Here is a 20,986-nt window from a genome sequence, read left to right as displayed (position 1 = left end):
GGGGGGGGGGGGGGGGGGGGCCCGCACTGCCATTTACGGGCGAGTCCGCGAACGGTCTCCCACCGCGACGACGCATCGTGACGTTTTATTTCCGCGCAGCGGGCGAGTGAGGGCTCCTCCCGCGGAAAGGGAGAAGCGCGCGGGTAACGCGCTCTCTCACGGATCGTGTCGCGGTGGCACACGATAGCCGGCAGTTCGCCGCGATGACTAATGACCTTAGGAAATTGAACCGGCTACGCAGCCCCGAAAGAGAAACGCGAGGACGTTAGCCACGAGAGAATACCGGTCCGCCCCTCTACCACCCCCCCCTCCCCCCTCGGCCGAATTCAGGCGTCGATTCGATTTTCCGGCATCATTTATTCACACGCGGTTAACGCGCGTTTCCAACGGCGGCCACGATGATGGCGAGAGCGGCATAATCGAACAATAAATAAATAACAAAGTAACAAGCGATTAATTGCAACGGCCATTTCCCAGGCTGGCATTTTCCTGGTTCTTGCAGCTCTGCTGAAGTCTGTGGCCCGTGAAATTCAGTTCCCTTTTGTCTCATCGATCTCGTGAATGCAAAACGGCTAATTTCGGATTGAAAACGGAGAGTAATTTCATTCGAATTTGACTTCGCGTAATAATGTGACCGCGCACTGAAAGAAATACTGATAATTGTTACTAAATATATTTAGTTATAGAATTTAAGTAAATATTTGATAACTAATCAAATGTGATAATAGTAATAGCCAAATACATAGTAAATTTAATATATATAGCACTTTTAATCACACTCACAAATGGACTACAAATTTTAGTAATAATTACCAAATATTTTTAACATTTGTTACCAATATTGATGACTACTATCAAATATTTGGTAAGCGTTATGAAATCATTAAATTTTGCTTCACGCGAAATATTTGGTAACTATTAATTATATCTATATCGATATCTATTATCTATCGATATTCGTCGCATATCAATCGCTGTTGCATTGTTTCCAATATTTTCCAGTAAGAACTATCGCATACAAAATGACATAACTGCATATGCATAGCATAAGACTAATGAGACTAATCTAGATATAACGCCATATTGATTTGCAGAGTACGGTCATTGGTCGAGATGGTCTTATGTTATGCATGTGCATCCGTATATATGCATTTTGCGTGCGATGGCTCTAAGGACCACAAAATAACATAGCTGCATAGCATAAGACCGTCTCGACCAATGAGGGCTATCGCACACAAAATGGCATAATTGCATGTACAGAAAGAACGATTTGGAACAAATCAGAAGTTAAAATAGGGCCTATGAGAGTTCAGCACAAGTGTATTAGTGCAGTAAAACTAATATATAATTAGTGGATGTCCTCCGCGAGAGGTAAATTATATTTATTAAGAAATATTACAAAAAATCGAACGCGTTTCGATCTTTTTCGCGAACCCTCCTCAGTGATTATTAAATGAAGTCACAAAAAACTATTAGTCCTAACTGTTGGTCAAGTTCGCAAAAAATAAAAATAACAAAAAGAAGGACGCCGCAAACGGAACTCGCAGAACACACATATAAACGATTTGATTGAATCAAATACACATTTCTTTGGAATAGTCCAAACGAATTTTTTGATTGATTAAACAAAATTGTAGGACTCATTAGTTTCTGTCCGAGTATGGGGTAAAGCATTGAGAAAGGATAAGTGACCGCTACGAAATTGAATGAAACTATGAATAAAACTTCACATATAAAGCACAAAACAGTGTTGGTGATGAAAACTAAAATATCTGATGTTTTAAAACGATCAGGTTTTTTGAATAAAATGAAGAAATTAAGGTCCCTGAGGGTAATATGGCCATATTATTTTATGGAATTTTCAAAATCCGCTTGCGCTACAGTTTACTTTAGACCTTTGGCAATTAGGAAAAAAATCATGGAAGAAGACATTCAATTCAAACCATAAGAAAATAACTCATTTTCGGAACTTTGGCCATATTAAAAACGTATGAAGGTAATATGGCCACTTTTTCTTATCTCTTTAAAATTGAATTTTTCAACCATTAATCATAATTAATGCAATTTTTAATGGAAGTAATAAAAGTTTATAACACAAGAAGTAATATTTCTTTAAAAAAACGTTACAAAAAATACTGTTTAAGACAGATTTTCCTTGGACAGATTTTCTTGTGTTTTCAGATTTACCACGCTTCTTTTTTGGAAGATCATGATTCATATCTAAAAGTAAAAAAATAAAAATATTTTGATAATGCTCAATTATATATAGCATTACAAGTTATGGCATTATAGGTTAGTAATATGGCCAAGGGTGGCCATATCAGCAACACGTGTCATTTCATAAAAATGTTCTTAATATTACATTAAAGTAAACTAAATTTCAATATCGTTATTAGAATCAGCATATTAAGCAATCAGAGAACTGCATATTAAGCAATCATTCAACTAATATTATAAATTAATAAACATGAGAACAATCTTATCGCAGTACGAAGTCGTCAAACATATAAACTCCGTAGAATGAGAGCTGCACGCGATATTTCAGAACGGCAATTGTCAGGTGTTTTAATAACATGTAAAGAACATACTAGTCTAATTTGAATTTTTCCGTGCAAATTACAGCTAATTGGCTATATTACTCTTAGGCTATATTTATTTAACAATTCTGTTTTCAATTTTCCACGCGTTATAGCAATATTTTCTTAATATAGAACCAATGTTTATTTCTCTCAAAGTGATTCAATTCAGAGTTCCTGTAAACTGCGTTCAATTTTGAACGTAGTTAACTCTTCGGTCAATTTGTTTTGCTTTCCTTCAATTTTTTCTACTTTCCTATCCTATATTGAATAATCACAAAATATTATAATATGGACTTAGGGACCTTACTTAAAACAAATTTTCATCTCGAACACGAGCTTTAATAATAGTTATCTTTCATTTATATTTCATTTTCTGTTGCCAAGGTCTGGTACTAAATTTTCAAAATTTAATTCGATGAGATCCAAATGTATGTACAGTAGAAGTAACTAAATTTTGAGAACTGCATCCTAAGAAGTACATATTGAAATTCTGAGAACTCTACATATTTACTTTATATAATGAAACTATTTCCTAATTACCGCCGTACATTTGGCCCGCGTTATATTCGCTTAGATAATTCAGCAACACCAAACTACCAAATGTTACTACTCGTTACCAAATCCTCCTTTCAGTGCGTCAACAGTGGTGCTACATGAATACGATAAATGTTACGTACGTAATAACGGGTATCTATTGTAACTGTAAATTGCCGTCGGAAAAAGAGTCCGCGCTATCTTTCGTTAGTACTTATCTCCCGCTAATACCGGCAAAACCACCTTCGTCCGCGTACGTATTCGAAATTAGCGGGTACCATTGCAACGGGAGGTTACAACAGCGCGAGTTCGCCTCCACCTCTTCCTTCTCCTCCTCCTCCTCCGCCACCGGCGTCGTCACGAGGGTGGAAGTATCGCGAAACGGCATATCGGTCGGTGTAAATGCACGGGCGCGCATTTTCGGTGGCGCGACAACGACGAGAAAATTGAAATTTTGCCTAGCGCGACGATATTCTGCGTGCTGCTGCGCGCCAGCTGGTCGGAAAGCCGGTCGGAGGTAGGAGAAAGCTCTCACCGCGAAATGTCTTCTGCTCGTTAGCGAGTTAACGAGAAGAAACGCGCGCGAAAAAGGGACCAGACTCGAACGGTGGCTGAGACGCGGGGCGGGAGCGAGGAGGCACGGGCTGGTAAAGAGTGTTAGTTTTCGAAGCGCGAATGAAATTCCAGGTTGCGAGAACACGAGGGTAATGCCAGACCGACCGACCGAATGGCGGACTTCTAAATCCGACGGTAATAACGGCACTCTCGAAAACTCGTCGTTACCTTCCGCCAAGGAAAAAGAGAGAAAGGAAGAAAGAAAGAGAGAGAGAGAGAGAGAGGGAGGGAGGGGGCGAGTCTCGTGCTCACGCGACCGCGTTCTATCCGGTATTAACGTCCACCCTTATCCCCATCAGGGAAGGCTTTAGTTTCGCCGGTTTTTAATATAATGCGTCCGGCGCTGTCGTTAACGTCGCTGCCATTGCCGCCGGCTAGTCAGAGATTTTTTGCAATTAACGAATATACCTTCTCCTGCGCGCGCGTTTGAAGCTGACGACGACGATGACCTACACCCCGCGCTCCACGAACTTTCGCCGACCCGACGGCCTTCCGGAAATCCGCAGGCGAGACCTTTTTCGTGAAGCGGCCCGTGGCGCGACGGTTCGAGTTAATTCTGTAAAATGCAGGCTTCTTATTCGGAGAGCAATCAGGTTAATTGTAGATTAACGCGGCGGGTCGAATGGGACATCGTAATATTTTCCCGATCACGTAGTTATTAAGGAGACTAGAACGATTTTACACGGAAAAAAAGATTTGCTAATATAGGGCCAACTAAAAATATTAACCGCAGGAGCAAATTTTCTTGCTTTCATAGCAAAGTTATTTAGTTGTGATAGCTAAAAGATTTGCTAATATATATATTAGCCAATCTTTTAGCTATCACAACTAAATAACTTTGCTATGAAAGCAAGAAAATTTGCTCCTGCAGTTAATATTTTTAGTTGTCCATATATTAGCAAATCTTTTTCTTCCGTACACAGAGAAAAATAATTTAATGGCCTAACAAATTTTCTGCTGGTCTAGCAAAATCTTTTCGTTATTATATGGACAGCAGAAAGATTTGCTAAGAGTACTATCACTATTTGCTGAATATTTGCTGAGTCTATAAATTATTTTGCTATAAGAATGAAAACCATGATGGATTTATATAAGTAGTTGCAGTTTTGCTCCGATAGCAAATAAATTTGCTAAGGATACATTATTTTGCATTAGTAGCAAATTAACGTGATTCTTAGAACAAATACATTCAACACATTTTTTCTATCCTGGCAACGAAACTACTTCTGCTCTGATAACGAATAATTTTTAAAATTAGTTACATCAACTAAATTTTTTTGATGTCACTACGAATATGCAGTAGCAAAGACGATTTTGCTAAAAGAGCAAAATTATTTTTCTCCGTGTGCATTTTTCGAAAATTGAGTGAAATTCGTATGACGATTGTCGACGAACGAATCAACATACACAAGGCTTGTTTTTCTTTAGTTTTTATACATACTTTTAGAAATACAATAAGTGGTAGAAGTTCAAAAAATATTAATAATTGAGTGAGATATTGTTAAATAAAAAAAACGTTGTTTTTACGATTTTGCCACAATTCCGGAAAAACGAGTTGAAATTTTTTAATGTGCCAGGCGTCATTTTGTAGATGAGATTCTCCTCTATAGATTGAACCGAAATAGAACTAAAAATCTCACAAATTAGAAAAATAGCAGACAAAAAACCAAAAATGTCTAAAAATTCAAGTTATTTAATATTAAAACGGTATTAAAAAATTAATTTTCATATGCAACATTCAGTTCAATCTTTGCAGTACGTCTTTATCTTTAATTAGAAAAAAAAATCGAATTAAAAAAAAAGTCGATATCTTCAGCTGTTTTTGAGTTATCGTGACAAAAGGAGCAGAAAATGCTGTTTGGAAAAATAAACGACCGACTACTTCTACTACCGACCGACCGACTGTTCTCGTCTCCTTTGTTATTACTCTTATATTTCTTAGCAGTGACCTCCACACATCTTATAGCCTTTGTTCCCGATATTAATGTTTCTAAGTTTTCAAACCGTTATTACGGTTTATCAGTTTGTTTTAAATAAACAATATCTACATTTCTTACACTACATGATCGCGCGCGTTCCGCCAGTCGCGCGCCGCCTCACATTTTTCACTCTCCTGAACTCAATTCTGCGAATATCGAGGTTCTTTTTGCGTCAAAATGTTCTTAAAGAATTGTACTAAATGATTATGTAAAAAATCGATTTTTTGAAGATTTCAAACCGTTTTAGTCCCCTTGTATTACCCACATAGTCCCCGCAAAAATCATTAGAAACTAGAAATATCAATATTAAATATAAAAATGTATTATGTTTGTGTATATTGCTTAAGAGAAATATTCATCAAAAAATATGCATCAAAAAATATGCATCAAAAAATTATAGGCAAAAATTGGTGAAATTTAAATAAGCATTAATTCGTGAACAATCGTCGTACGAATATATTTTCTTTTTAATTTTAAGAGTAAAGTATTTACTATAAAAGCTTTGTTGGATTTTTATTTTATAATATCCTCACTTTACTATCACTATCACGTTCACATAAAAGTGTGGACATGATTTTTATAGTAAAAATTATACATTTAGACAGGATCCATAGAACAGGCAAATTTTTTTTCATAAATGGAACTTATGAAGCAAATTTTACCAATTCTATGATTCTCACTGAAATACATAAATTTTATTATTAAAATCACATCACAGCTGCAGTGACGCCATATGCCGTTGTATACTTATATATTAAGTCAAACTGAAAAAAAGTCCTTTACCATTTTGTAAACGACCACTTGGATTTTAGATATTAATTAAAGAAAATTTGTGCATTATGGTATACAATCATATATGTAACAATTTTCTTTAATATTTAAAAATCTATGTGGTCATTTGCAAAATGGTAGAGGACTTTTTTGTTCAGTTTGACTTAATGTATAAGTATACAACGGCAGACGGCGCCACTGCAGCTCATCTATCATATCACGCGTGATCATTTACTAATCTTTTTTAATTAATATCTCAACTATTATTGTAAATATCGCAAAACGGCACAGAACTTTCTTGCTCATCTCAACCCGTTCTACGTTCTCACAAAGAGTCATCATGGAGATCTGAGACACCTTATATATTATTTAAAATTTTTTAAAATATATATAAAAATTCAAATTTCTGTCATTATTTTTTCATTATCTTTTCCTTTGCTGTAACTAAATATCATATATTTCCATAAGAACGTAGACAAAAATATTTCTAAGTAGCAAAATGACAAAATGAGATATTAAGGGAATGAAGCTGAAAACTTTATCGACAGAATACTAATGTTTTTCTTCGAACAAAGTTTACGTCGTATTGGTTGTACAGAAGTACAAATGCTTTACGTAATAAAAGTACGTGCAAAAATAAGGAGCATGCTCAATATGTGACGAAAAAGAATAAAAATCTTTAATGTAAAATCTGAAACTATCAGCTAGCGTAATATTTGCCTAATTCAAATATTCCGCAGCTTGTACTATATTAAATGGTGGATGTTCCAAATGAAAAAAAATTTAAGGACCATTGCTATATCTTCGCATCTGAATTCAGAAGCTTAAGAGTATCCGAAAAATTTGCAAAAAAATTCTACACATGCGTGACTAGGTTTTGCGCTGAATATGGTAAAACAAAGCAACACACATTTATGTTAGATCTGTATGAACAAGAAATACGAAAAAGATAAGTGTGAATGTTAGTGATATCGTCTCTGTGTTATCGACATGGTTCGAATGCGTCATCGACTTTAGCATCCTCTTAATGATATCTGCAACGTCAGTAATACGTCATTTGAGTATTTATCATATTTGCTGTGGTTGCATCTTAAAGTAGAATAACCCTTAATCCAGGCTATGAATCATTGGCAATTTGTATTACTTTTAGATGCAATACATATTAATCTATAATTTTTTCATTATTTTTTTCTTTTATTTTTGAAAAACGTGTGTAATATATCCTTAAAGCAAAGACAGCTGCACACACATGGGATGCGAATGAGAAAGAGAATCTGTTCTCTCTATTTGTGGTACATCACGACGCTGTATCACGATCCACCGGCTTTGAGAACGTACAAGCGCAATGAGAGGACAAGCATCCGAAGCACTCTCCCTCTCTTCTTTGGCTAATAAAATCATCCTCCAAGCAAACACGAGCCAACGGCGTTCAACAGCCAAGTGTCAGCGCGCTCGTTCGGCGATCGTTGTTGACGTTGTGGTTTCTTGCAGAGCGGAAAAGTGGTAGACGACAGCCAGCCGTGTCCCGTTGTTGGTCGGGCAAGTGTCGGGGAAAACTTTGGGAAGAGCGCGAGCGTTGTTTTGAGATCGTCGTAAATCGAGCCGCCCGTTCCGAGTCTCTCCGTCCCGCACATACATTTGCATGCCAAAGACTAATTCCGCGGGGGTGAGTCGGCCGGATCGAGGCGCAGAATGCACGCGGTGGCATCCCGCGAGGCGCGCTCTCTCGCACGCGAATATTATTATATTATTAATACACCGTTCAGCCGCGAATGACGCGAAGTTTCCAGCGCGATTTGTTCGCGTGAGCGAGCAGCGACGCGCGCCAACGGCGAAAGTGCCGACGAAAGCAACAACTCAGCGTGAGCGGGCGAGTCAGGGCGGGCCGGAGGGTGAGAAGGGAGATATCGATTGTCGACAGCTTGCACTTCCGAGGCGGGCGCGCGATTCTTTTATTCGCGTTCGCACGTCGCTGCGGATAAACTCGATATGCGCCGGATAACAGATTTGACTGCGCCAATGTTTCCAATATCTGTCGCTAAAATTCGCGGTGCTACTTTTTCATTCGAGTGCAGTCGCGTTGCGTGAGCGCGCGTGTTTAGAATCCATTCTTCCCGCTTTCTCCTGCCGACGGTCGCGATTCGCTTATCGCTTAATCAGAGAAAGAGAGAGACAGAGCTGTTCTGGATGCGCTGCAGTTATTCTGGACGAATCGGTAAAAGAATACTTCTATATTCATTTCTTTCAAGAGATTAAAGTTTTTCAATGTTTTCAACTCCGCGCGAAAATAACTCGGTATTTTACGGGTGGAACGTATTTTGGGAATAGTATATATTGGGATAGTCATGGAGAGTGTGTGTGTGTGTATCTGACGATAACGTGTACTCGTTGTATTACCACGTCGTGTACGTGTAAATTAGGTCAAACTGGACAAAAAATTCACCTACTATTTTGCGGACAACCATGTATAAACTGTTCAGTTATTAATCAAAGAAATTTGACGAGTGATCGCGTGTGATATTGTGAGCAAAGCGCTGTAGAGTCGGCGCCTGGATCGCGCTAATCATCACTCAACGCTCGACGCTACCTGAAGTGTAGTGTTAATCTACACGAACGTCGAGCGCTAATGGGTGAGAGAGGAGTGGCGCTGATGCGCCCAACAGCACTCCACTCACTCACAATATCACACACGATCAATCGCGAAGCTGCTTCAATTAACAACTGAAAATTTTACGTGGGTATTCGTAAGATGAGGGGAGAATTTTGATCTAAGTCCCAGTTTGATCTAATCTATACTGAGAGAAGAATTTAGTAAATATTATCAAAATTTGGTTACTATTACTAAATGATAGACGTAAATATAGCGGGCCAAAGCTATGGCAATACTTATTAATTAATTTAGTTCTGTAAAATAAATTATTTATTTGACAGAAGTAAAATTTATTTGCTTCCAGAATATATTTGGTAAATAAAACTTATTGAATAGTTGAGCAAAATAAGCGATTTTGTAATAGTTATAAAATTTTTGATAGGTTCAACCACAACTATCTGTAATAATAGATATTGAAACGATGTAATAGCTGCAAATGAATGAATTTTTCGTTGTGCTGCAACAAAACATACTTATACTGGTAACAAAATAGAACTCGTACCTACTGAATTTTTTATTATATGGGATATAACGATTTCATAACAATTATCCAATATCTGTTCATAACTGTAATATATTTTATATTAAATATTTAACATTAAGTAACTATTACTAAATTATTTAATTGATGTTACTGTGAATGCAATTACGTCATATTCCCGATCTTTTAAATATTTGGTAATTATTATCATATTTAGTATTAGTTACTAAGGATTCAATGAATTTCTGTAACTAAATGCAGTTTGTTATAATTACCAGTCTTTTCTCTCAGTGTATAAGTACACGCGACATAAGTATATTATCGTCAAACATTCTATATTGGAGTGTATGATATTTTGAGATAGATAGTGAATAAATAACTCTCTCTGCTTTAACGGCGACAGCGACAGACAGACAAGCAGACAGACAAAGAGAGAGAGAGAGAGAGAGAGAGAGAGAGATGTGGGCAACGGACGCGTAGGAATAACGCAAATGAACGTATTAATAAACAGTAACGAATAAAGTTCGTTACGCGACATTTTCCCCGATTCGCGAGCGTTATTTCGCGTAAATAACACGCGTCCGACGATTTTGCAGAGTTTTACGCAATTACAAGAATAACCCCCACGCATACACTGCACACTGCACACGTCACCGAAAATGCGCCGCGCGTTACGCTGCAGTGAATGCAGTTTAACGATATTTTAATTAATGTTTGTTGTAATTAAATTAATAATTAAATCGGTACGCGGCCGAGCCGGTGCACGAAAATCTACGGACATTAAAACGTACACATCGGACAGATAACATTCCACCGGTAGTTAATTACGCGTGGCAATGATGCGTATTCCGGTTTCATTAAACGCGCTATCGCATTTAATCCGCGCGTTTTTGCCCCCGCGACCGTGCCCCGCCGGCATGGCAACTTCTATCTTGCCGGGGCTCACTTTTATATCATGCTAATGCGCATTACGAGATGTTACGCGCAAGTGAAGAGAGGAGAGCAGGCAGAATAAGAGAAGGAAAGACAGATAGAGAGAGAGAGAGAGAGAGAGAGAGAGAGAGAAAATTTTCAGCGCGGTTACAGCCCGACGAAACGCGCTTCTTCTTCTTTTCCTACTTTTTCTTCCACTTTTACTTCCATCGTCGCGAACCTCGTCGCCGCCGTCGCACGCTGACGCACACGCGCTGGCAACTTGCGAAGAAATTTTTGCGCCGGACGAGCGGCCGCGTCACTTGTAAAATGCAAAATGCATCGCATGCGCGCGCTTCCCCCGCGAACTTCAGCATCTGAAGCGGCCGGCTTGCGCCGGCCGCTCCTAAAGAGTTTCTTGCGCGCTGAAGTGCATCTGTTCGTCGCAACTCTCGCATTCCCTTCGCGTGATGATATTAACATCTTTCTTATCTTTGCATAGTTCTTAAGTATTTTCGTTGTTACCGATGAGCAGCGATCCTCTTAGCGGCTTGTTTTCGCAAAGCTGACGCGAAGTTATGACAATAGCTTTCCGTGACGACGCGCGTGATGTTTACAGCGTACACGCATTTGCGAAACGGCTCGAACAGATGTTTCCCGATGGAATTAGACAGATCTTAGCTGCGAGTTTGAAGTTAGCTATTGGCACATTTCTACAGAGTGTCCGGTAATTCACAGAAGAGCCGTGGTGTACAGGTAGATTAGATCAAACTGAATGAAAAATCCCATTTTGCGAACAACCACGTAAAATTCTAAGTTATTGATCAAAGATTCGTGAATGATTACGCGCCATACGGTAGATGAGCTGTGACGGCTTCTACTGTATGCTTATATATTAAGCAACTAGGTCCAACTGAACAAAAAATTTCTCCTCTCTTTCTCTCTCTCTCTCTGTCATTTTACAAATAACGTAAATATTACGCTATTATTAGTTATTAATTAAAGAATTTCGTGTACAGTTGTGCGCGTTAATGCATCCATCTTTTTTAATTTAGAAATGCACAACGTGTAAACATTCACGAATCTTCTTTGATTAACAACTCAAAATTTTACATGATTGTTCACAAAATAGTAGAGGAATTTTTTGTTCAGTTTGGCTTAATCTATCTGTACACTGCTGTTCCTCTGTGAGTTACCAGATATCCTGTATAGCCAAAGGTTGGACCACTCTTTTCCGACAAAATTAAGATCAAATGTTCGCAATTGTGAATCACTGCTTGCGTTTTTGCGTGTAATCGGTTATGACAGAAGCCGAAATAAGAAGGAAATATACGATGTAAATATTGGCCCTTTATTATACTCTTATCTGACAGATAAGAATATAATAACATACTTGGGTTTTTCTCCGTTAAATTCTCTGTTGTAGTTGTGATATAGGAGGTCATATATCTTGTCTCTTCGTCTCCTATCATAATGGGTTATCGCGCAGACTCGTAAGTAGTGACTCGTACTCGTGATTATTTAAGATAGTTGTGTTACGAAACGAGTTTCAAGAGAGTCTAATGAATCTTACACTATATACATAGCAAAATATTATTTAACTGCTCATGCAATTAAAAAAAAGATTAACTATTCGAGAGTTGAAATATTTACAACTAAAGTTGACATTTTTTTTATACGTGTTCCTTGAAATTAGCATATTTTTAATTTATTTCTGACTATATGTAAGATTTTAATAAAAAATTATTATTATATTAAATAATTATTATTATATTATTATGTATAATAATATACAGACGTTATGCAAAAATTTCATAATTATTGACCGTTTTATTTTCAAAATATAGCGATAGTAAGTTCATAATTTATAGTGATACTCGAAATACATATGTAGATATTTAAATATTTATACATCTCTCTTTATTATCTATATATCTCTATTAGAATAAATTGATACATAAATAAAGCATTCATTAAAAAAAAATAAAAAATAATAGTTTTACCGTATTTATAATTGTGTATATGTTACTCACATGTATATATATATTACAATACACCACTTGTGTATATTTTACAACATATTTATCTCAATTCCGTCTCAAATTAACTGTATTTAGATATGTAACTGTATTTAGATATGTATGCTTGAATAGTGAATAAATATAGAAAAACGTAATTTTATTTGTATAAATAGTAAATTCATAAATAATCCCTCTTAAGGGGACTGGAGGGTCAGATTGTCTGAAAATCGTGCTTGTTCTTTCACAATTTTTTATGACAAACTGAATGAATATATGAAAGTGTTATTTTGACGTATATTTATATAACATATAAAGAGGAGAAAAATATAATTTTGATGATCAAATACTCAATATAAGTGTATGATACATAAAGTAAAAATATATTTAAAATAAGTTAAAATGCAGTTAAAATATATTTCGTTTTTCTTTTCAAGATCGTTATTTTACAATAATATCTTGCCTCTCGGTGGTTCAGTTAAGCTGAATTTTCAGTAGAAAACTTCCGTAAGTTTGTCGTTATCGTGTGAACCACTGACAAACTTGTAAAAATATTTAATTTTAAAATATTAATTTTTTTACTATAAAAGAACTAAAAATTTAATAATATTCCATTAAGACATTTGCAATTTTGTTAACTTTTACTCAATTTCTATTATAGTCGTTCACACGATAACGACAAGCTTATGAAAATGTTACCTAAAATTCAGCTTATTTGAATCACCGAGAGTCAAGATATTACTGCAAAATGACGACCTTGACAAAAAACGAAATATATTTTAACTGCATGTACCATACACTTATATTGAGTATTTGATCATGAAAATTATAGAAGAAAGTAGCCAAAAGCGACATAGAGTCTCCTAAAGCGACATACTATTATATCTCATATATTAAATGTTGTATTTTATCGAAACTAATATAAATTCGTTTTATCAGTTAAGTCATGAAAAATTCATATGTAGTATATTTCTTGTTCTTTTATATGCTAAGTTAGCAAATATCGAGTTTTAGAAATTCGCAAGTTTTATTTCTATGATTTTTATTGACAAATTACGTAGAACAAATAGCGATAATAATCTTTTTGTTTAATATTAAATTATTCTACATGCATTTGTACAAATATTTTTGTACAAATATTTTCTACAAAGGCTTTTGTACAAATATTTTTTTAATATTTTTATCTTCATTATTTTTTACTGTATAACTTGAAAAATTTTATGAGAATGTGTCTTAAAGTGACATATCCCCTACAGTATGCGATAGATGCGATACTCTGTGACTAACATAACCTGATTCTAACCTGCCATTGTGACGTGACATTTGTTTATTTTAAAGTTTAATTCTGCTTAGTTTAAAAATATAACATATGTAAAATATGTGAGAAATGAAAAAGATGGAAATGCCAAAATATGTTTTTATTTAATTATATTTCCCTTTTGTAACATTATATTTTGATTATAATATTTTATGATTATGATATTTTAAATTTTTTATGATTATATTTTAAATGAATATTATTCAACCATTAGACGTATTAATGAACTATTTATTATCAAATATTATCATATATGCAACATATTATATAATTTCCAATAGATATGTCGCTTTTGCACCGATTTTCTTGAAACTTCATTTTCGTGCGTTTTACAAAAACTTTTTTTGTTTTAAATGTAGGAACAATTTCAGTAAAAATATGATATTATCTGATAGGAGGTACTTCCAACTACATGTATATATATGTACATTTATATTTTGAGCTTTACATTAAGATATAACTTCTAAAAACAAAGTAGTATGTCGCTTTTGGTGCCTTTATTCTATTTTTCTTCTCTTTATATGTTGTATGCACCACTAAAAATATGACAACTAGCTAAATATATAACTACTTTAATGCACTTGTAACTTCACCAGAAAAGAGTGCCCAAACCGTATTGCAAAGGAGTATATATGTTTCATTTTTTATGATGGTGTTAAGGTGTGTAATAACGATATCGTGTCTCGTTTGATTGCAGCGACAGCGGCGTGGCCGCGACGGGAGGAGCCCTGTCCGATACCAGGAGATTTTTGCATGAACGGTGGTACCTGCCTATTTTTCGAGACCGTCGGTGAACCGGCATGCAGGTGAGTAGACGTGCGCACGAATATTTTATTCATAGTAACACGAGGATGCCTGAATTTTGGACAGTCGTCTGTCAGTGTTAAATTCTCTTACCTGGAAAATATGAAGTACAAATAAAATTAGACATTCTTGAGATCGCTCCGTTAAACGCTTCTCGTAAAACCAATCAGTCGATAACTATTATTGCAGTCCCACTAATGGTATACTTTCTACGTTTATAACTTCATTAGTACTTCTATGTAATCTCTACCGAGATTAATCGTGGCGGTCTGTCGAAAATCGCGTGTATTCAGTGTTGGGAAGTAACGCATTAGTAACGCCGTTACTTTTTTTCAATAACGATCGTTACTTTATCCACCTCATAGCAAGGATTGGATTATATGTCTTTCGTGTAAAGAAAAGAAATTATTTCTGTTTTAAAATTTCAAGTGTTTTGTTAAGATTAGTGATATCTTATAATCAGATACAATAAACAATTAATTAAGAAGACAATTCTCATAAATTTTTTTAATATTAAATTTGAGTCATGGGACTTAATGTTACGCAGACCCAATGTTGTGACATGTACAACATAATATATCATTGCGTATGCTTCCGTACTCTCTCATAGGTTACGTTGCAAACTTGCAACGCATAAAAACTAATCGCACTTAATTCGAATCAACTTAACGCAAACGGTTATCTGGAATAAAAGAGATTATATTTATAAATTTTGTTGCAGTAACTGTTAACGAAATGCAATAAAAATTAGCTAAATCCATAATATTTCCTGCAACTAAAGAGAAACTGCAACCAGAAATTTTAAAATTAACGAAAGAACAAAACTAACGATGAGAAAAAATTTTACTAAGTCCAATTTTGAAAAAAGTTTGTAAATATCATATGCGATGTTTCTATCATAAGCTATTTCGTATACTGAACTAACATGATAAATTTTGTTGCAGTAACTATTAACGAAATGCAATAAAAATTAGCTAAATCCATAATATTTTCTGCAACTAAAGAAAGACTGCAACCAGAAATTTTAAAACTAACGAAAGAACAAAACTAACGATGAGAAAAAATTTTACTAAGTCCAATTTTGAAAAAAGTTTGTAAATATCATATGCGATGTTTCTATCATAAGCTATTTCGTATACTGAACTAACATGATAAATTTTGTTGCAGTAACTATTAACGAAATGCAATAAAAATTAGCTAAATCCATAATATTTTCTGCAACTAAAGAGAGACTGCAACCAGAAATTTTAAAACTAACGAAAGAACAAAATTAACGATGAGAAAAAATTTTACTGAGTCCAATTCTGAAAAAAGTTTGTAAATATCATATGCGATGTTTCTATCATAAGCTATTTCGTATACTGAACTAACATGGTAAATTTTATTGCAGTAACTATTAACGAAATGCAATAAAAATTAGCTAAATCCATAATATTTCCTGCAACTAAAGAGAGACTGCAACCAGAAATTTTAAACTAACGGAAGAACAAAACTAACGATGAGAAAAAATTTTACTGAGTCCAATTTTGAAAAAAGTTTGTAAATATCATATGCGATGTTTCTATCATAAGCTATTTCGTATACTGAACTAACATGATACAAGCAGGCTATACTATAGAGGAGAACATGCTCCTCTATTTATTATGTGAGATATGAGCTTTGTGACAACCGACTCATATGATTTCTAGACCTGGTCCCGCCTATCCTTTAATTTAGAGCGATTGGGAATCATTTCTCTCTTTTTCGCCCTTTTTCCCGCTCGCTCTTTCTCACTCGACGAGCACTCGAAGCTCAACTTTATTGAGAGATCGAGGAAACCGTGGGTTCTCGTAATTATCGAGAAGTTGGGAAGGTTGTGGTGCCAACTTCAGCAGCGTATGTACGATTGCTAGGAGAGAGATAGATATACAGGCTGTTCTAGGATAAACTGACCGAATCGCGATAAGAGTATCCTCGAACCCAATTAGAAATTGAACTTTTGCTCGAGAAGATTATCGAGGTTTTAGATAACAAAATAAATAGCTCGTCAGCCAAACACGTCTAGAAAATTATAACAAGGCCACGCTTTGGGATTAATTTCGAACAGATGTCGCTTCAGCGGAATATTAAATTCTTGGCACTTAATTCAAAAAGAGATGTATATTAATCTCCTGGGAGTCGGTAAAAATCGAGATCTTCAGCGTTATCGCCGAGGGAGGAACCAGCTTTGACCGCCAGTGAACCGAGAATCCGTCGTTAAAATTTGACCCGCTCATTGTGGGACACTCTGTAGAGAGAGAGTGCAAACGAAACGAGAGAACGTTTTGCCCACGTCTCTCGCCCGCAAGCGCACGAGAAAGCGAACCCGCGTTTCTTGTTACTCTCCTTTGTGCGACCACCGACGAGTTAGCGGCTACCGACCGCGAGGTTGGACGGGGTTTCACGAAATGTTTGCTGTCGATTGCTCCGGGAGGTCGAGGTTCGATAGTCAACGGGAAACGCGCAGAGTCCGCCCTGCCACCTTCTATCTCTTCTCGGTACACACACCGAGAGCAGGGGTGAAAGGGAGCCATCTCTTCGTTTTTCACGGACACTTCTTCCCTATTTCCTCCTGGACGCTTCTTATCCCCCTGCCCCCTCGCCTCCTCGCCGTGCGATACCTCTCTCTCTTTCAAGAATAGATACTCTCTATAGATTCTTCTCTCCATCGTCCTTGCCCTCATTCTTCCCTCAAGTATCTACCCCGGCCGGCGCCTCGGCTCTTTCCTCTTTTTCTTCCCCTTTCATTTCCCCCTTTTCCCTTCTTTGTTTTTTCCATTCACTTTGCCATCCACAGAATTCTTTGCGTCCCTATTTTCCTAAATTTCCCCGTCCGGTCTGTCCCCATTTACCTTCCATTTAATCCGCACTCTTATTACTCCGGAGTGTCTTTCATTTTTAACTTCGCTACGAGCTGTTTCGCATTCCATGCTCCCCTCGTCCCGCTCGTTTTCATTGTTAAAGAGCCTAATAACCGATACCCCTCCCTTCTTTTATTTGCGCGCCGGCGGACGGTTAATATCTTCCGCAGTTATATATTTTGCGCGACGAGAGGAGGGAGAGGGCGGCGGCGCCGATATTTTCTGTAAACGCAATCTCGCGCGTCGGGGAGCGTTCGAGCGCGGCCAGCACTCGAGAGCTCGGCAGCCAGCAATTTTACCCTTTTAAGATCGGACTATCGACTTTCGCGATCGCGTCGACTTCGAGATATTACGGCCGTGCCTCGGCGAATTTTCCGAAACGATTCGAACCTTACTTCCGCTGTCGCCTTTTTCCCTCGCGCGAGCGGCGTGTGCTTCCGAAAATTAAATTTCTTGACGACCCCCCCTTCCGTCCCGTGTATCAAATTGATCAGCACTGCCGCGCGGCCGAGTATCCATTTAATTAAAAAAGTTCACTCGCGAAATGTTCCCGGCCGGCCAGACGGAGGGACGGACGTACTTTCCCCTCTCCCTCAAGCCGGTCAAGCAATACTCGCGGCCGTTCTCGTTTATGCAACGTGCACGCGAGTGTCGCTTTGTCAGAAATTTCGAACGCGCGCGCGACGCGCGATGATGCATTCGGCAGGCTCGTCGTTCGGGTTTTACGACGTTAAACTGGGTCAGCTAACTAGGCGAATGGGACACACATTACGCTTTCCTCTATAACCCCGCACCCGAGAGTTACGCAACTGCATTTCCGAGTGCAAAAAGTCACGGAGAATATGAGATAACGATGATAAATAACGGAGGCGCCAAGTAACGCGGACTGGCATTGCTTTCGCGTCTCACGCTCGCCGCCGTTCGACGTTCGAATAATATCCCGCTGATCAGGCCTTAAATTAAAATTCCGCGAAAGTGAAGTCCACTCGAAATTACACGAAGGATAAGACTTCGTTAGCCTCCCACGCTCCTGAAACTTGCTCCAACTTGGTGCTCTCGGTACTGATTTCAACTTTTCCCCTCTCTCTCTCTCTCTCTCTTACTTTTTCTGTTTTATTTCTCTCAGGATCCCTTGATCCTTTAATTTTATCATGCTCCGCGGCAAATCCATGCCGACGGAATACGGAAAGAGACGAAGCTCACGGACCGGAGGGCTGTAAGGTGCGGTATCTCATCGCGGCACTGCCTAAACGTTACAAGCCGGCGCCGCGGACGAAGCATCCAGTTTATCGCGGCTGTGTTTTATCGCGCGACGCCGTCAATCTCCTGGACTACTTCCGGCGAGTCGCGGAGCCAGAGAGAAAACGAGAGAGCGAAACAGACAGACAGAAACGGAGAGAGAGAGAGAGAGAGAGAGAGAGAGACAGGGGACAAGCAAATGTAAACTTTTTCGCGCTGACGACGCTCGTAAATCTCACCCCCGAAGGCAACTTCCATCCCTCTCGGCCCTGCGCACCACCCACCACCTGTAGTAGGAGCCCCGTTTCTCGTTTGTTTCTGTTAGCCGGCCCCCTCGACTTGTTAACTTTACGTTCTTACCACTTACGGCTAAATTGCCGTATAAAATATGTGCCGTGACGACACACCGGCAGCCCCTGTGCATACCGCCGGGCCCCGGCAGTCAGTCTTCTCGTTCTGGTGCCTTCTTTCCCCCAGCCCTCGCGGGTAATTAAGGGCGGCCGGGTTACACTGTCGGCCGCCAGGACGATTAAGTCGCGCCGAGTTGTCGCGCGGCGTATTAACGCCAATGACCAAGGAGAGATTTAATAGCACAATACCCGTCCGGCGACACGTCGCGACGGTAACCGCAAATCGCTCGGGGCGATTGCAATTTTTAGCCAGAGCTCGCGGAGCGATCAGATATTCCTGGCGCGATCATGCAAACTCGCACGTCAAAAAATACCAAGAGAGAGAGAGAGAGAGAGAGAGAGGGGGGAGATGAGAGGGGAAGAAAGAAGAGAGAAGAACATTGCAAATGCACGTAATCCGCATATTCAGCGATACGGTACACGTACCGCGCGCATGTACACGCCGCTCCGACGGCGCTGTTCGAATTGCATAGGATCACCTGTCACGTCTGTAGTTGTCAAGGTAGATTTAAAACGGATCGCTGACGGTAATTCGGTGAAACGTACCGAGATCGGACGTGCAGGCGCGACAATAAAACCATCGGCGGATTCCGCAAATGCGAGAGCGGAAGATTGTTACACATGGGGGAAAAAGGACTGAAAAATAAAAAAAGAAATGTATCAAATAAAATCCCGGTCGGGCAGCTTCGCCGCTATCGGCGAGAGGCGATTTGACGACACGATCGACGTTCGACTCGCGTGCGATCGTCGTCGACCTCGGGATTTAATTACTAAAGCGGACGTTCCAGCGAGGTGGAGCAATCGACTAACGACGGCCACGACGAGGAAAGACGACGAAACGCCTCTACCAGCGACCGCGCGCTCTCTCTCTCTCTCTCTCTCTCTCTCTCTCTCTCTCTCTCTCTCTCTCTCTCTCTAGGTGTAATTATAGATGATAAACTTAGAATGAATGACCATTGTGATTATATGTTAAAGAAGATAGGGAAGAAAATTAGTTTTCTAAATAGAATTGGGAATTATATATCAGCATATACTAGAGATAATATACCAGATCTGTAAATATGAAGCCGGAATTTGCCTATAGATGGCCCTAGCTGTCAATGTAGTTACCGTCAAACCGCGTCATTGGCGCCATTTCCTTGTTGACATCTCTGATAAAAATTTTCAACTCACAACAATACAAGTTTCATACAACAGCATAGTTTGTAATAGCGTTGAACATGTCGAATTTTGTGCCTGGAAACTACGATTTGCGGACAGCATTGATTTTCTGTTACCATTTGAAGAAAACTGCTGCAGAATCGCATCGAATGTTTGTCGAAGCTTACGGTGAGCATGCTCTTGGTAAATCACAGTGCTTTGAGTGGTTTAAAAAATTCAAAAGTGGCGATTTTGACGTGAGAAACGAAGAACGTGGAAGACCACCGAAAAAGTTTGAAGACAGCGAATTGCAAGCATTGTTGGATGAGGATGACACTCAAACGCAACAACAACTCGCGGATCAATTAAATGTGACACGAGAAGCCGTCTCCATACGTTTGAAAGCCATGGGAAAGATCCAGAAGATGGGAAAATGGGTTCCACATGAACTGAATGAAAGACAGCAGGAAAACCGAAAAACCACTTGCGAAATGCTGCTCGCCAGGTACAAAAGAAAGTCATTTCTCCATCGAATTGTGACTGGCGATGAAAAGTGGATATATTTTGAGAATCCTAAGCGTAAAAGATCATGGATAACTCCAGGCAAACCATCGACATCGACTGCAAAGCCAAATCGCTATGGATGGAAGACAATGT

The 20,986-nt window shown here is 38.4% G+C and overlaps 1 protein-coding gene across 4 annotated transcripts in view; it reads left to right on the top strand.

The window, feature by feature from the left end:
• The window catches only part of LOC116849070 (protein vein), a 934,475-nt gene that overhangs the window by 747,182 nt on the left and 166,307 nt on the right, over positions 1–20,986 (top strand). For all 4 annotated transcript variants that reach the window (XR_004379067.1, XR_004379068.1, XM_032825856.1 and 1 more), the window contains exon 4: positions 14,555–14,663. Coding sequence is in view for 2 of the 4 variants with exons in the window: in XM_032825856.1 (XP_032681747.1) it covers positions 14,555–14,663 (109 nt within the window). In the remaining 2 variants the exon portion in view is untranslated. The remainder of the gene's footprint in view (positions 1–14,554; positions 14,664–20,986) is intronic.

The sequence above is a fragment of the Odontomachus brunneus genome, unplaced genomic scaffold (assembly GCF_010583005.1).
Source record: "Odontomachus brunneus isolate Ranch 3 - 2012 unplaced genomic scaffold, Obru_v1 Obru_scaffold_105, whole genome shotgun sequence".
NCBI classification, from domain to species: domain Eukaryota; kingdom Metazoa; phylum Arthropoda; class Insecta; order Hymenoptera; family Formicidae; genus Odontomachus; species Odontomachus brunneus.
The sequence above is the reverse complement of the archived record's forward strand: the minus strand, read 5'-3'. Positions and strand labels throughout refer to the sequence as shown.